The sequence below is a fragment of the Carassius carassius genome, chromosome 23 (genome assembly GCF_963082965.1).
Source record: "Carassius carassius chromosome 23, fCarCar2.1, whole genome shotgun sequence".
In the NCBI taxonomy this organism is placed as follows: Eukaryota; Metazoa; Chordata; class Actinopteri; order Cypriniformes; family Cyprinidae; genus Carassius; species Carassius carassius.
The window spans coordinates 27175632-27193974 of NC_081777.1; the positions used below are offsets into that span (position 1 = coordinate 27175632).

At 35.8% G+C, this 18343-nt stretch overlaps 1 protein-coding gene across 1 annotated transcript in view; it reads right to left on the bottom strand.

Annotated features, from left to right (window-relative positions):
• Positions 1-18025, bottom strand: part of hgfb (hepatocyte growth factor b) — a 32792-nt gene extending 14767 nt beyond the window's left edge. The window contains exons 1-9 of the mRNA XM_059506779.1: positions 17803-18025; positions 14894-15050; positions 14231-14343; positions 10575-10689; positions 8103-8245; positions 6909-7029; positions 4911-5029; positions 2774-2939; positions 1949-2082 (exon numbers count right to left, since the gene is read on the bottom strand). Of these exons, the coding sequence (XP_059362762.1) occupies positions 1949-2082; positions 2774-2939; positions 4911-5029; positions 6909-7029; positions 8103-8245; positions 10575-10689; positions 14231-14343; positions 14894-15050; positions 17803-17851 (1117 nt within the window). The 5' untranslated portion in view covers positions 17852-18025. The remainder of the gene's footprint in view (positions 1-1948; positions 2083-2773; positions 2940-4910; positions 5030-6908; positions 7030-8102; positions 8246-10574; positions 10690-14230; positions 14344-14893; positions 15051-17802) is intronic.
• Between the last annotated feature and the right edge of the window lie 318 nt (positions 18026-18343).

An 18343-nucleotide genomic window follows, 5' to 3' on the forward strand; every position in this document is an offset into this window, starting at 1 on the left:
TTTTCTATCTAGATTTAAATGACTGTTTGATGAATTTACATTTCAGTTTTTGTAATTTTAGTACTTTAACTTATTTAGTTCAGTTAGCTGCCAAGGCATCGTGTCTAATTTTAATTTAATTTAATTTAATTTAATTTAATTTAATTTAATTTAATTTAATTTAATTTAATTTAATTTAATTTAATTTAATTTAATTTAATTTAATTATTTTATTTTATTTTATTTTATTTTATTTTATTTTATTTTATTTTATTTTACATCAAAGTATATTCAATCAGTTGCTTTTATTCCATGGCATAAGTTCATTTTCATGGCAAAAGAGAAAAAAAGGTAAATACACAAAATATGATTGTGCCAAAGTTTAAATTCAAGTTCTTTGAACTCACTAAGCAATAACATAAAAATAAAAATAAATATATGCATAAAGTGAAAGATGCAGCATGATTAAATATAGATATTTTAATGATCCCAGTGAGAACTTTGCTTTTAATCAATGCTGTTAACCTAAATGCCCCAAAATTATTATCAAACTCTGCAACTCAAAGTGCTTAAAGAAACATTGCAGGTTTGTGGAAACACTGCTTATGGAAACACACCAGGGCTCCCAGTACAACACAACAGTCGAACGATCATCCCAACGGACTCAATTGGAACACCGGCTAAATCGATCTCAACATCAGCGCTTGTGCGAGTCCTTCTATGAAGCGTCTTCTGGGCCCTGCCAGTCACACGAAGCTGTCAGCAGTGATTAATGCTTGACTCATGCTGTCTCATTCCCACACTGTGGCTCCTGCTCCCTGCACATGTTTCAAACAGCCCCCATTAGTGGCCTTGGAGATCGGACTACAGGGACCACCGTATACCGATGCCAAGACAGCCAAGAAAGAGCAAATGAAAGAGAGTGAAAAGAAGGGGTAAAGAGCTACAACATTCTTGAGCATCATGAAAAGCAGTTATTTAGATATTATGTCTTGCTGGGGAGGATTAATAAGAACAAAGTCAAGGAATGTTTTTTGAGGGTCGTTTTGATATGCAAAGAAGGAACTACTTCAGAAGTTTTAGTCAGCCAGAGAAACAAAGTTGGAAGAACGCCAGCCATAACATCATGGAAAACAAGATCAAACCATTAGATTATAAACATGTTTCTGAAAAGCAAATAAGTGTAATAGGTTTTATGGTCGCTGTCTGTAAACTCGCCTAGCGTACTGGAATTTTTGTTCGCAGTACAGAAATACACATCTAGACAGAGAGGAGGCAAGGCCAGGGTCAGACATGTCACAGAACTTCACAAGAGTTAAATATCTCCGGACAAGGGCATGGCTTAAAATACTCTATCAATAAGCTACAGCTGCCACAGTGCTTTTACCAGATAACTAATATTTGAAACAATTAATTTCAGTTTGCACTGAAATGTTCAAATGCATACAAAAGTATCAATATGCCTTGGATTTCAATAAAACTTCTCCCTGGATTTTGCTGATATTTTACATAAAATTATCTGCATATTATAGTAATATCCCTGAGCTCTGATTATGCTGTAAGAGTTCGTGATCTCTGGAAAGAGAATTACGGTTGAGAACACATGACACTCTTGAACATTAGCTACCCAATAAGGCAATGACTTTCCATGGTAGCGTCAATTCAGAATGATTTCAAAACCCAGAAGCCTTGTGTAAGACAGTGAATTTCCCAATGCCTGACAGACACTGATGACATAAAGTGGTTTATATATATATTGTTTTACTGTTATTTAAGAACATATGCTGTAATAAATTTGAGTTGTTATGAAGAGCAATGAGGTCTAAACGGTTAAAACATTTTTTGAAGGTCTGTGTTCATGCACATCTGTTTGAATGAGAATGGAAAATGTAATGCTGGTAACATGCAACAGAAATGCCAAACTTTCGAATGGATACCAGAAAGAAAAAATAATGTGAATGACTCTTACCTTCAGGTTCAGATAGTGGTATGCCACAGCGAGGGATGTTGGTGCAGAATGCCATAGGTACATTGGGGTCAGTCGTGAAGCACCATGGAAGATGACGACCATCAGGATTCCTACAGTAGTTCTCCCGGAGATCCCTGCAGTGCAGATGCGTAAATTTAATCATATAAACAAAGTGAAAGTCATGAAATTTGCCAAGTACGGTAACCCATACTCAGAATTGGTGCTCTGCATTTAACCCATCAGACACAGCAGTGAGAAGTGAACACACCGTTAACACACACCCGGAGCAGTGGGCAGCTATATATCCAGCACCCAGGCACTTATGTATTCAGTGCCTTGGGCACTTCAGCCATGAGTATTGAGGGTGGAAGAGAGCGCTGTTCATTCACTCCCTCCCACCTACAACTCCTGCCAGCACAGAGACTCGAACCAGCAACCTTCTGGTAACTAGTCCAAGTCTCTAACCATTAGGCCACAGCTGCCCAGTCTTACAGTTAAACACATCACACATCTAGAGTTACAAGAGCATATTCTGAACTGACTGAGACTGATCTTAAAAACGTATTTTTTTTTAAATATAACATTTTTATCTTCTTTCATTTGTTGGCTGTGTTTGTCCAGGTAAAACTTTTTATTTTGTTCCTTAGATTTGAGTGGATTCCTCATTTAAAGGTATCTTCATGCCATTTTTTTCACCCCTTTTTATACTTTTTCATCTGTTGTGATGCCTAAATGTACTAAATGTTTTAGTCTTTCAATAAAAGACAGGTCAATATCTGAACTACATCGATACTTAATGCATATGTTTTAGGAGCATTTTCTTACTTGCAACGGTAATTCTGTGGCGTATAAAAGTGTCGATGGGGAAACTGGGTATCCCATCTCTGACAGGTCACTCCCTCGTGGGTGATGCCAACCGTTCCACGATAACCCTCTCCACGCCCATGTAAACAAGTTGTTGTGTTGTCAGTGTGACCGCCGATGTCTGAATCTGAGTAAAGAATGTAAAACATTAACAGAAAGACATAGAGATTGAGAGAATGAAGCATAATATCACTCCTTAGGCATGATGAGCGCTGAATCATAGATTCACTATTAACTGTAAGACTGTGCTGCCTGAGGAGGAATAAAAACAGCTTTATCCTGCATAACGGAGAGAGATGCTTCCTGAATGAGTCAAAGCAGTCACTCAGTCTGTGACAAATGCTAAAACAGTAGCCTACAGAGCTTTTTTTGGGTCCACAACAGATATAGTATATATATTCTTTTTGCCCATGAATCTCATTGCAATAAATTACGCTCATTGGAAACAGTTATTATGTTTACCTCCAATAAACTGCCAGTTTTTCAGTCTGCTAATGAGGCTAGCAGTATGGGAATATAGTGCTAGTCATAACAGTAAAACCCAAAATCAAACTCTCAAATGCATCCAGTACACTGAGAAATTGAAGAGATCTACAGTGGATCCCAGTGTATGCAATGTTATCCCAGCTAACAAAAATGTTAACGTTTAAATTAACGTTGTTTTTGAATATTCTCAGAATGTTTCATTTTTAAAATGTTTTAATACCGTTTTTTTTTTCATGTTTATATGAAGGTCTGCAAAAACAAGAAGGAAGCATTCCATTTTATGATTTTACAAACATTATGGGAACATGATTTTTTAAATGTTTTTTAATGTCGGAACATTTTGAACATTTTTTCAAACTAGTAAAGTAGTAGAAAAAGTAACATTTAAAAAATGCTAGATGAACATCCAACTAAACATTTCAGGGATTTTTTTTTTTTGTGTGTGAATGATGTATAAATAATGTCTAATAATTTGAGCTAACGATTTAACGTTATTAAAGACCAGATAGGATTTTAACAAACATTCTATTAACATTACTGGAACCATGTCTATTCAGACTTTTGAGAGAACCTTGCCAGAATGTTCTGAGAACATTCTCTGTTAGCTGGGATCATGTTTGTACAATGTTAGGTTAGCAATATTTGCAGTCAAGCAAGTGGAAACAATGAGGCACTTTTTCTTACTATGTTTACTGCAGAGCAGTATTGTATCTTTTAAGAGCATGTTTAGCTTTATAGAGTATCAGATAGTCTTGTTAAATATGATGTTCCTTCTGCAATTAGACAAAAGCCATATCTTGTAAAAGGAGATTCACCTATGATGGTTTCCACAGGTGAAAAACAAGTGACATACATAGCTAAATTCTGTTTAGATACTTATTGAGATGCTGAGGTGTATGGAAAGAAGCTGCGTTCGGCCAAACAGGAAAGAGTGTGGTGAAAAGTTCCTCCCAAGACGGTGATCTTTGAGAATCCATCACAGGATTTTGCTCAAGGTTACATGGACATGGATTAGCCAAATAGCTCTGAAATACAAATGAAACCCCCATGCCCCGGTCTAGAATGGTGAACAGCACGAGCGTCGGACGCCTGAGTTTATGTTTCGCTTCCCACTTGAACCAACATGCCGTCGTCTCGCTAATGAAAATAAACAGAGGCAGTGCGAGGAGGAGGTAGGGGTGAGGGTGTCATTATAATAATAGGTTTTTGGGCACGAACTGGAGGTTTGAAACCCACACGCGTGTTTTGTCTTTAGCGTGGAAGGTTTACATAGCACTTGAAACTCAAGCACATTTCTCTCATGCAGATAAGGCAACGCTCTATTGCACTGATGAGGGAAAATAAACAGAGAGGCACAGTACTGAAAAGACGGGGCAAGAGCTGAGGAAAGAGAAAGAGAGGAGAGAGAGTTTTATAGGTGGACCCTCCTCTCTCTCATTTACAAACAACATTCCTGTGAGGGTCCCAAACGAGAGGGGAGCCAGCGCTACAGGAAGAGGAAGTTGTAAATTTGGCAAACTCTGCCTCTTTTTATTCTCCTTCTCTCTGGCTTCTTTTTGTTCTTTTTTCTGTCTCGTCATCTTACACATAAGATGCGGACGTGCACACTCACCGCACTGTTCGATGTTACAGTACTCCCATGGAGTGCTTGGATCAGTGGTGAAACACCAGGGTCTCTGGCGCCCGTCTGGGTTCCTGCAGTAGTTGTCCTTTAGACCTTTATCGGGGTATCTGTCATAGGAAGGGCAAAACGATTACACTTAACATGCCACATATCAACTATCCTGGTTCTACAAAACTTTGATTTATAGGCGGGATAAAATTCGAATAACCTCCAGAAAATACACAACATGCTCTCTGCCACTGTTAAATCAGGACCTCTTAGGTAAAGCATACAAGACAGAAGCTCATCACTCTGCATACATGTAAAGACTCATAGTTATACAGGTCACAATTTTTAGTTTTGCATGCTCATTCGCTATATTGGTTCCTATTAAATACATTTTTAGATAACTTAAAGTCAATCTTAAATAACTATTTGATTGATTGAATTGATTTTAATTTTGTATTCACACTAACATTGTCTATAATTTTGTGGTAGATTTGTCATGTAAAGGTCGAAGAGCTTCTGTCTTGTAATATTAAATGGGTTTTTATGGTTGATTGAAGACATCATAGACACTTTGCCTCTTTGGTAGGTTCACACAAAGCAGTCATTAAATTTAGTGATTTATATCAAATGGGGGCATGACACAGTTCCCATGAGGTCAAGTGGGACAAAAACTTTATTGATTTTTCAAATGTTTTTCAAAGTTGCTCACAAATGCCATTCCGGATTAGGCTAAATTCAAAATCATTTACCATGTATGCAATCTGACATATTAAGAAAATAGACTTTGTGTGTTTAGAAACCCTTAAGGGAGGTATTCAAAACAAACTGACATTTATTTCAAGATTAACAATATTGTTGTTTCCCAGAACTAAATATGTAACTGGGCCACTGGAATGGTTAGGCAAAATGAAAATGCCATTGAATGGAAAGTGCATGTACATCAGGTAGCAATATGGTCTCTTTCAGTTGTTATTCTACACAGAGAAGGTGTATAATTGAGTAAAGATGTCCAAGGAACTTTAAAACATATTTCTGTCCAACATGAACAAAACAGATGATGTTTTCCAAAACAAAATGTAATTTTTCATGACTGCTGTTGGCCATCACTTTAAGATGCTTGCACACATTGTGATTTCAGACAGATTAAAACATATCAGAGTTGTTTTCCACAATAAATGTTAAATGACATGAGGCCAATGATCCACTCATGACCCCAGCTTTCTTCAGCAAAACATTATCAAATCACTGACTAGTTATTCAAATGATATCTGAAACTCTCTTTGAAGCTTAATCATCTGAAGAAATGTGAGTGTTGTTTGCCATGCAAAACTCATGCAAGCGTTTTGAGTGGATTTTATGATTTCCAGCATTGCTATGGGGTTGCTAACATTTTCTGATTGGTTGTTAGTTTGTCGCAAATCAGGCCACCTCCCAAGTTCCTATAATATTTTAGATTAGTCTCAGGTTCCTCTTTAAAGGGATGGTTCACCAAAAATTCTAATTACTCAAAATTTTACTCCAGACCTTTCTGAATTTCTTTTTTTCTGCTGAACACACAAAAAATATATATTTTGAAGAATGTGGACAAACAAAGTTTTCAGTCTCCATTGACTTGCAAAGTACAAAAAAATGCTATGAAAGTTAATGGACACTAGAAAGTGTTTGGTGACAAACATTCTTCAAAATATCGTACACGTTTGGAACAAATTGGTGAGTAAATGATGACATATTTTTCATTTTTAGGTAAACTATCCCTTTAATGTAAGTCTATGGATTTTGTGTCTTCCAGGTGCAAAATCATAACTTTTATCTCTTAGAAAAGTAACTGTACACCTTTTTGCAACAAACCGCATGATTTTAGATATCATCATAAGCACCCAACAGGCAAACTAAAGAGATTAGCATTTTTTACAAGTATGCCATATTGGCCAAGCTGATTGAAAATCAGTCTAACGAAAGTTGTCCCTTACTGTATGCATTTTCTGGTAGGTCTCATACCTTTTAGGGTGGAAAAGGTGTTTATGTGGTTCATCAAGGTCCCAGCGCTGGCATTCCCGGCCGCTCTCTGTGTGGTCCAATGGTCCACGGTAACTTTCTCCATTACACGTCATACATTCCACTATGAACATGGAACATGGCTGGTAAGAATTTTAACCAGGACAAGGCCCAAAAGAGTCCAGCTGAGCGATATTAGTATGCTTGTGAGGATGACTCAACAGGGTTCAACCTTGGTTGTCATGTTAAACGGTTAGAAGACTGCAACTGTGGCTGAATGCTGTTAGTAAATGAGTGCACATGTTTGTTACGCATAGACTAATCAGTAATGATTAATGATTGCAGGGATTGTAATCACATTTATCAAGAAGACAAGCAATTACGGAGCCACATGTGACCCCTCAGATTGTCTAAAAATAAATCATCTGACGTTTCAATTTGCTAGTCAGATGTACCAATCATTAGGCCTTGCTTTTAACCCCTAATGTATGTTGCAGCTTCTAAAATATTTTGTTTGATAAAAGATTAAAGCAACATGTAATTATTACAGTACTTAGTAAAGAGCTTAGTAACTGTAAGACTAAGCCAAAACTAATTTATTTACAAACCTTCCCAGCCACACTATGAAACACTTCAAATAGAAAAGAGGCTCTCTTTGTTGGCCTGATTTATTGGCTTTTTCTGCAGAAACCCCCTTTTTATGCATGCACCTCAATGTGATCTTCTATTAACGGAAATCTCCAGTCACCCCAACAATCAAGCACTTTAGTTCTTCTTCAATAGATAAAGTCTTGAATCTAATAAATGAACAATTCACATAAAAAATGTGTTTTTAAAGGACTGAAAATCAATGCAAACCAAGTGCTCATATTACACAGCTATAAAAAAGAGATATCATAAGTGAGATCCTTTCAACATAAAATGTTTCTCCAAAACAGTCAACTGAGAACAAATGGAGACTTTTGAAATTTCCAGATGAAAAAAAGCTCAGTTTTGCCAATAAACTGTTTACCATTAAATGTCAGAGATTTAAATTTGAAATTTACAATGATTTTCAAATTACAGGCCAAATGATCTTAATAATACTGACATTCATTTCATAGCTTTATCAAATAAAAAAAATATATATATATTAAAAGCTATAAAAGAGCATACTGTGATCTATCAAATACAAAAGGTTGATGGTCTTGGACTCACCTTCCGAGCATTGTGGGATGCTGCAGTCCTGGTCCCGTATTTTGGGGTCTGTGGTATAGCACCAAGGACCTGTTGTGGTGTTGTCTGGATTACGACATAAATTCTCCCGTAGATCTCTGTGCTTGTGCCTCAGAGGTAAGAAACTAACAGAGTGAGAAGAAAACATTAAACTGAAGTGATGTTTGTGAATCTTAAGCTAAATTGCTCCAAATTTCTTGAACAACCTACTGTCACTCTTTTACACACTACTTGACATTTTTAGCTGCAGAGCGTGGTTTAATACTCTTTTATTGATGTTAGCAATCCTTTACAATTATTCGTTATTTTGTCTTTTTTATTACAATAACATATGATACTACAACTGAACTAAGAATCACAAATTTAACTTGGATGTCACATGACACAGTTGTGACTTCCAGCCAAGTACAACAGGAGATCTCAATAACTTATATTTATATTAATAAGAATGGCATGACTAACAATATCTTTTACATCAGAACACATCTGCTACTCTACATTTCATTGTGATGCAAGATCTTAACATGCACATGGCTCTGGGGGAATTGTTGCATCTTCATTTTTTTCTTATTACTTATGGAAAAAGTGCAAAGGTTGATTCTTAAAACAACAAATGCATGTAGTTAAATAATGATTTTGGCAAGCGAATGGTGTAGTGTAAAGCCTTTGGTCAGACAAGGGCAAAAACTCAACAGTGCTTGAGTGAGAGAACGCTCATTTTGAGCATTGTTGTTTTAATAGCATTTTATTTTGGCTATTTGGATGCTGCACACTGGTGGTGGATGAGGAGATACCCCCTGACAATGTAAAGCACTTTGAGTGCCTAGAAAAGCGCTATATAAATGTAAGGAATTAAGTATTATTATTATTATTTGAATGTTATGAAAGTAGCATCACACAAAAACAAATGTTTTTGGCTACCAATGCCATTACAGAACTACACATTTATCTTTCATCTAATAATCCATTTATTTTGAAACCAAAATATTTTAAAAATAAATGGGTTATGGCAATAACGTTAGGAATTGGTATATGTGACATTGGTGACCACCATGATGGGATGACCAATCCCATATAGACCAATACAGGCCACAATTATGACTGGAATATTTATCAACTGTACATCATTTAAAGTTGTACATCATCTGTACATCATCACTTACTATTTCTTTATGGGTACCACTTTATGGTAAAACTCTGAGATACAGATAATGCATAGAGTATAAAAAAGTATTTTACCCTTGCCATGCAAATATTTGTAAACCATTAATAAATCATTGCCTTAAGCCAAATGGTAATTATCTTTTGTGTAATTGCCTTTGGCATTCACAACACAAATCAAGTTCATGATGATTGATGAATACAGATAAAAATGCAATCTGTGACAAATTAGCTGACCTACAGGCCTGTGTGGTATTTCAGAACGTTCAGGTCCATTGGTTTTTTGAGCCGATAAAGCATGCCTGTGATGTTTCAGAGGCAAGCATATCAAAAGCTGGCTTTACAACTGTACTGATGTCTATTAGAGAGATAAAAAGAGTTGAAGAAAAAAGAGGAGAAAGGGAGAAGGAAATATCTAGAGCGGGAAAGTTGGTGGTAAGGGTTCAAGGTCTCTAAAAAGGTAATTACATTTTCAGGTTTTAAGAAAAGTGCATAAAACTTCTGTAAAGGCCAAAAAAATAGGGCAGATCTATCGTATCGACTTTCAGTACAGGAAGTAAATCGAAGCACCATGTGGTGTCCCTAATGAATTCCTGTAGCCATAATGAACTCTAAGACGTGTTCTGCATTAGGTATCTTATCTTAGCTTTGTGCTGCTTTCAGTCAAACTCCCACTTATGCACAAACCTTCAAATCCTCTAAACATGACATCTGTTCCAGGCTGCATATGGCTTCTTGGTGTTTATTTTTAGATGTAAGTGTATACAAAAATGTATATTTTGGGGTAAACTTGCCCTGAAGTATTTATGCATATAGGCATAATTGTAAACAAACATCTATTTTTGGTCATGAAAGAATGGAAGCAATTGTTTGAAAAAGTGCTGGCCGCTCATTGGCGTTCCTGTCATTGACCTTATTGTCTCTGTTGGCCCTCCACTTCTGAGAATCATTGAGTTGCACTGAATGTCACACTTACACTCAGTGAGAACCCTCTAACGAACCAAAGCCAGTGAGACAACATGCATAAAACTGCACATTCATCATCATTAGAGGCTAATGGGTATTTTTATGACTCACAGAGTCTGTTTTGCCATTAGCTATCTAATAGCGTAATATGTGCATAAATAAATAAACTGAAACTTACCAAGGAGATGTTATCAGCTATCTACGCTCCACAAGACTTTTGATAGCCACAAAAATGCACATGGTGGGTAATTGCGTTTAATTGCCCACAGTGAGAGAAAGACAGACCAAACCAAGAATGGGAGGTAAAGAGGATGAGTAAGCACTTACTTGTGTTCATGCGGCTTTTGGGTATTCCAGAGTTGGCACTGGACTCCACCCTTGGTCACCGATCTCTTTCCTTTGTAGTTGAATCCATTACCAATGATGCATTCTCTCATGAAGTCTAAAGCACAACAGACATTCAAACAAACCTTAGGTTACATAATATTTATGTGCAAAAGTCTTAACTAAAAATATATTTATATTATATATTTATATATTTTTGTGACAAAAACCATTCTAATGATGTATGCTGAATTTGTGTTTTTGTAATATTTTAAATTCCTTTGCTGTCACTTTTGATCAACTTGATGTGCACTTGCTGAATAAAAGCAAAATAATATAATTTACTGAACACAAAGTTTTCAACCAAGGTTGCTAAAAGTCTCTAAATGTCACTGTTGCACTTTGCTGTCAGCAGTAATACATACAGACAAGCAAAGTCAACAGAAATTCCTGCCTGATCTTTGTGTTTCTGGGTCTGCATAAACATTTGATAAATGTCAAGTCTTAAGAACATCAATAGTTTTACACTTCAGAAAATCTGCAGTACTTTTAGAAATAGTAGGGACAAACAGTGGGATATTTACTTCTAGTGAAAGTCATTTTGCTGCATCATCCTTATCCTGGTGGTGGATAGATATAACGTGTGTGTGTGTGTGTGTGTGTGTGTGTGTGTGTGTGTGTGTGTGTGTGTGTGTGTGTTTGCATAAGTGTGTCATCATCACATGGACACTGATCTCACAATTATTCACACTCAGTCTTAACCCTCTGAGGTCTAAGGGTATTTATATTGGGGCCTAGAGAACTTTTGTCATGCCCTGACATTTGTGCTTTTTTCAGTTTCTTATAAACATCTAAATGGCTAAAGTCTAATATCACTGTAATCAGCACAAACTGGGCTATAATAATATGTGAGCAGCATGTATGTACATGACTGTGTTTTTGAGAAAAAAAAATGTTATGTGTGGTTAGTGAAAAACTAAAAATATTAAATCAATTGAATAAGGCCATAAAACACATACAGAACATTGGTTCCCGGGACTTTTGAGAACTGGAGCTTGTAGCCTAGAATTTTTATTTCTAAATTATGTGAAAATCATCTTGTTTGCTCACTCACAGAAAACAATATATTGATTTAAATTTTCTGAGACACTTTTTGTTTGTAAAAGTCATATGCGAGTAGGCGTCAACTATCATGAATGTCATTGTGATTTACAGCTGAGAAGACAAAGGCCTGCATAATGGGGTGAATAATGAGCCGTTCTGTCAGGTTTTTGACTGAGAGGGAAGAGTTACAAGAAAGAATGTAAAGACAAAATAAATGTATCGTTTTAATATTCACTTGCGAGTGCAGTTAAACAGTTTATTAGGAACAATCAAAGCTGACTTTCAAAGCTTAATTTTTTGCATCATTACTCCAGTCACACAATCCTTCAGAAATCCTTTTAACAATCAGATTTTCTACAAAAAAAAAAAAACATTTAATGTTGTTATTATTATAATTATTATTATTATTATTATTATTGAAAAGAGCTGAGAATATTTGTTCAGGTTTTTTTGGGGATAAATTGAAAGAACAACATTGTTTGTTACATTTGTTACATGTACATTTATTTGTTACATTTATATTATTTACATCAAGCTTTTGAATGGTTTAGTAGTGTATATTGTTATTGAAACTTCATAATGTTTCACTTGATTAAACATTTAGTCAAGAATTATAGTTTGGAAAAAGTCGAACTAGTAAAATGTTTACACGTTATGTGAAAACTACTACAAGTATATAAATAAATAAAAAAGATTTACTCATGTTTATGATCTCTGCTGAATAAAGCGCTTCATTATTTTTTTCTGAGGAAATCCAAATCTCAAATCCTGAGGTTATCCACATCACATCTTTTTTGGGTGAATTATGTCTTATTCCTCTCATCGCGAAGCGATGAGCAGTAAAATAAAAAAAAACTTGAACAGTCTTGCTGCGTTGTTTTCTGCTGTATGGGCGTATTCACACCGTGCGCTTCAAGTGAAACATTATAATCTCAATAGCGCGTTCAGCGTGGGGGCGTGGTCGCATTAGAAGATAATGAAGGGAGACATGAAAAACGGACATTGCGTTGTTTTCATATGGATTACTTTATCACAGAATATTTGTTTTCAGCAGCACTTGTTTAGTTTAAAGGTAGACATGTCAAGCTTTCTATAGATATATCTCTATCATGTTTCTTTGTTGAGTATTCACTGAGTTACAGTTTTTTTAATGATGCATTTATAAATGAAGATCACCGCAGACCAAGGCTGCAGACAACACACCTTGTTTGTTATCTTTATTTTATAAATGCACAAAGTTTTGTTGTTATTATGTATGTATACAAAAAAGTAGACCCTTTACAGATTCGATTGATGTATTGCTCTTATCTGTATTATCAAAACTGAAAGTGTAATTTAAGTTCTTTTCGGGGGTTATCAGGAGAAAATGCCTCATAATGCGTATACGCGTTAATCGACTCCAGAGGGTTAATTCTAGATGTCTTTGAGATTTAAAAGGGTTTAAACCATCTATCATTTATGAACACTTTGGAATATAAACATAAGGTTGGTCTCTTTTTAAAGAAGAAAATTAGCAGATTTTGGCAAAAGTGCTATTTTTTTTTCAAAAAATTGAAGTATGAAAAAGTTATAGAAGTTTAAATGTACTGTAAATAATATGCGCTATATTAATTTTATTTTATTTTATTTATTATAAACATTTTACATAACAGGTTTTACTCTAAAATTGGTATAAAATTAAAGCCTTTTGTCTAAATAAGTTATGTTATAAATTTGAAGTTGATATGAAAAAAATTGAGGTTCATGTGAGATTTTATTTAGGGCGTCATACCACACACAGCCACTGGGAGTCATCAAAACTATTTTTAATTTTGCTTAATGAATTTTTCTCTAGATTTCTTTCTTTCTTTTACTTCTATCTCAAAATAACTCAAAAATGTGAAATCCTGAGACTCAGACCTTTCCAATGATATGTTTGTTGCCAAGATTATAAAAAGTTTTGGTTCTAGAAGACCGTAATGCATAATGTTTTATGACACTTGACCCTGCCCAGTAAGGGGGAGGTGACCGCCATTAGATTTTAAAGTACCATTTCCATGGTAAAGCAATATCCGATTTCAAAATGGTTTTCACAGGATGAATCTTGAGCTTCTAAGCTTTCAAATGATAAATGATTTATGATGATTACTAAAATACTTTTTAGAGAAAAAGACAACAACAAAAAAGAGTGCCAAGCGTCCCACAGGTGATATGATGGATGATGATATGATGGATGATATCAGAAATCTATACTGTTTCGGAATTTCAACTAAAGCCAAATCTATAACTTTACGTTCTACAACAACAAAAAATGTACACACAGGATTAAGATATTACACAGTAATAAGATTGCTAATGGTTTCATATTTTTTAAATCCGGTGTAGAAAAATAGTACTGCTTGAATTGGAAAAAAAAAATTATATGCTTCTAATATGGGCTTAATTAGATAATTGTAAACACTGATATTGGTAGATGTTGATATGGTCAATAATATCTCATGAATCCCAATTATACATGCTCTCTGGACTAAACAAAAAAAAAGTCAAACCCTGTGGAAATAAAGCAGGTTTTTTACCTTTCTTCTCATATAGATCAAAGTTGAAGTCATTCTCCATATGGACACTGATGGTGAGGCTGTCATAGGAGAGTAAATGACACTTTGCAGTTTTCTGATCAAAGTTGAATGCTCTGCAAAATATATAGCACATATTAATCATATTAAATAATGTTAAGCATACAAAAAAAAACAAGGATGGTGACAAAATAGATTTAATGTCATCAATTAATGTATTTAGTAGATACTCTTACCATGTAAAGCAAAGCATAAAATAGCTATTGTAGTCACATTTTTATATTTTGAAGTCAGATGATGCCTCAAAAAAAGAAAAAAAAACTGTCCAAGAGCTAAAGGTCAAATGTCATGCAACCTAATGGCATTTTTATCTACTAAGAGCTGCATTTTCTTTTTATGCAGAAGTACCCAGAGGTCATCGACCTGACACATCAAAATAGGAAATACTTGGACTGCTGATTTTTGATTTCCACTGGTTAAACAGATTCCAGCTGCTTCCTCTCACACTGTGTTGTAAACAATTAGCTAACCCAATTATATTTCAAATCAGCCAGTTTCCAAGAGCAAACTGGTAGTGTGCTCCTTTTCTTTAGACACACTTCAGCTGTTTATGATTACATATGAAGTTTAGTGTCTTTGTGATTTAATCTTTGTAGACTTCTGTACCTGCAGATGAACTGAAGCTTCCTGTTGCGGCTACAGCGGCGTGCACACTTTCCCAAACTCATCTTGCGGCCTTTGGACATGTAGGACACATCAGGTGCTGTGACCAGGCGCACAGCATCCGTCTTCTGGTAATCTTGCAGGGCATGCCTTTTCGTTTCTGCCACACAGATTAAACGTGTTAGAACAGGGAGAAGTGCCCAAACATGTGTTTCATGACAGATGGCACATGATTTTCTCTCTCTTAATCAGTAACGTTTATTTGGAAGTCGTGGGACTGGGGAAGTCGTGGCCTAGGGGTTGTGGGTTTGAATCTCGGGCCTGCAAAAACACGACTTAGGTGCTCTTGAGCAAGGCATCAAACCCCCAACTGCTCCCCGGGCGCTGCAGCATAAATGGCTGCCCACTGCTCCGGGTGTGTGTTCATGGTGTGTGTGTGTGTTCACTGCTGTGTGTGTGCACTTTGGATGGGTTAAATGCAGAGCACGAATTCTGAGTATGGGTCACCATACTTGGCTGAATGTCACATCACTTATTCACTAAAGGCTGGCTATAAGCCTAATGGGAGAGGCTATTAAAAAGATTTATATTATTATTTTACACATATTTTATACTATTTTTTTCCCCAAATATCCTCTTTTGAGTTCCATAGAAGAAAGAACATCATAGATATTTGGAAAGACATGAGGGTGCGTAAATGATGATGCAGTCATTTTTTGGGTGAACTATCCCTTCCAGGCTGACCGTTAACATTCCAAAAGTATCCCTTTAAATAAAACACAGCTAGAAGTATTACTCTCACAAAGATCCTAGTTGTGCAAGAACTTTCTAATAGTAAGGTCACAAATCGACTACTCAGTTATGCGGTGGGTAGAATATTTACTGGGTCATACCCTTTGTGAGTCGTAACAGTTAGGGAAAAAATAATTTGCTATTAAAGTCAGTGGAGCAATAAATTAGCTTTATGTGTATAGCAGGATGCAAAGGCATCAATCACTGTCTGCTTTGGTGAGGTGGTGGAGAGGATTCTGAAGGCCAGAGAAATCTGGCTCTGATCCTTGTGTGCAGCACCAAACCTTCTCAAATCACCACCAGAGCCCATCCATGCCAGCTGCAGTCATAAGAATTGAGTTATCTGTCAAGCACATGGTTAGAAAGCACCAATTTCACAGCCACAAACCACATTGTGAGATCAGGCTTGTTATGTGTGTGTGAAACAAGCCCTACATTTTGATAGTAGACCAACCAAGGAACATTACACCCAGTCAAAGCTCTAAAACTGACCCAAAGCCAACAGTCATGCTCTCTGAAAAGACTCCAACTCTTGACTAACTCTGAATATTATTAGAACGTAAGTCTGAACAGAACAACAAGCACCAAGGTTAGATAAGTTAGAAAGGTTTTCTAAACATCTCCTTGGGCTCAATATGTCTGAAAAAAAGTTTTTGCACACTATTACACAGAATGTATTACTATAAAATCAATAAAACTAAGCTGTTCTAAACTCTGGGCAACCTACGAGCTACACTGACCCTTCAATGTCACAGAAGTACTGCAGATTAAAAACGAAATGACTAAACACAGAATAATTAATAGGCTCTGTGCAATAAAGCGGTTTTGATTTCAAAAGAAGGGTTTCATAGTGCCACACTCCAACAATACATCTCTCCCTTCGGCTCCACGCACACTGTCGGTGACTCATTTATCCAGATGTTTTGCGAAGAAACAGCCCACTCACCATGAATGTCAACATCTGTGAAGTTTTCCGTAGTGAAACTTCATACGATGTTTGGGAACTGTGACGCTTTTGATACACATGTAATTTGAGTCATGAACTGAAATTTGTTAGCATGCCGAATGTATTTCAATAGCTGAAAAATTAAACAATTGAAATTTAAGTGAATAATAAAGAAGTTTTGCAGAGTTCCTTCTTTTGGGACTACTGTAGTTTTATTGGTGGGGGGAAAAACTATACAAAATAAGTAACATAAAGCAACTGTAAAGTCTGTGTGAACTGGAAGTTGCAACTGATTTTTATTTATTTATTTATTTAATCTTGTGATGAACTCACAGTAAAAAAAAATAAGAATACTGAATAATAATAAAAAGAAGGCGGGGCCTGATTTTAGCAAACCTCCTCACAATCTGTAGCTCGCAAGAGACTAAAGATTGGAGGAGGGAAGTTGTTAAGGATGTTCAGTCCAAGTCGTCAAACTGACATCATCAGAGAAGGAATGCCATTTCAAGCCAATTTCAGATTAAAAGATTACAAATAATTTTTATTTTTGTAGATTTAGTTGCACATTTAATTGTTCACCACAAGGCTAATAATGTGTGCTAACAATGTAAAAAGAGTTAATTTTGATTTCATGCAGACTTTAAATATCCTATACATATGCTCAATGATAATGCAGTACAAAATTACATATTTACATAATGTTATTCACAGTTATTAGATATATGCATATTGTAAATAATCTTTATAAGTAAACGTGTTTTTGAGGAAATAAACACATAAAATAACACATTTTAATGATATGTGTTATAAATGTTTTATCAAGCAATAGATAGTAAAACAAAGTTTACATTAGAAGTCTATTATGCTGTTGTTTATTTGTCCATAGCAGTGTGGACATTTGTGTCAGCAGACTCAACACTGATTTGTAAAAAAAAAAATTATATGAGTAGATATAAGTCAGAAAGCATAATCTTTAAAAAATTTAAAAAAAAACCTGAATGTGTTACTTTCATGAAAAAAGATGCTAAAAAAATAACCATGGTAACCTCAGTTTTCGTCCTAAAACCATGTATTACACGTATGTCTATTGCTGTAAAACATAATGCAGTTATTACCTTAAAATATAATACACGAGACCCTGTAAGACGCTTTCTCTGACTGAAGGAAAACTTACCTGAGTAAACCAAAACGGCCACACAGAGCAAAATTTTGTAAATCCACATGTCGCTTTGGATAGTTGTATGTGACCCCCTTCAAAAGACACAAGAGATGTCAGAAGTCTTGTCGTTTTCCTTCTCTGAATAAGGCAATTTTTTAGAGAAAGTCTCTAAGTGGCTGCTGCTGACTCTCGCGGATAGTGAGCGAGCGCGTAGTGGACTGACTGAAGATGAGCGCGAGCTGAGAGACTCTACCTCACGCGCTCCCTCCCCTTTCCCCAGCCCCATTTAAAGTCGCCTCGCCACTGTCCATTTCTCCACATAATATTATCGCATATTATCACATTTCCTGATACACACCGAGGCTGTTGAACCGATACGGGAAGTAAAATAAATACAACTTGTTTATATGTGTTGCCTGTCTAATTTATTGGAGCGGGTGGAAAGTGTTGAGGAGATGTCAACACAGCTGTGTGATGCTGACTAACCTCCCTGAGGGTGTTCGCATGGAAAGTTGTGAATTGATAAACTCTGGGCCACTCAAGTTGTTTTTGTTTT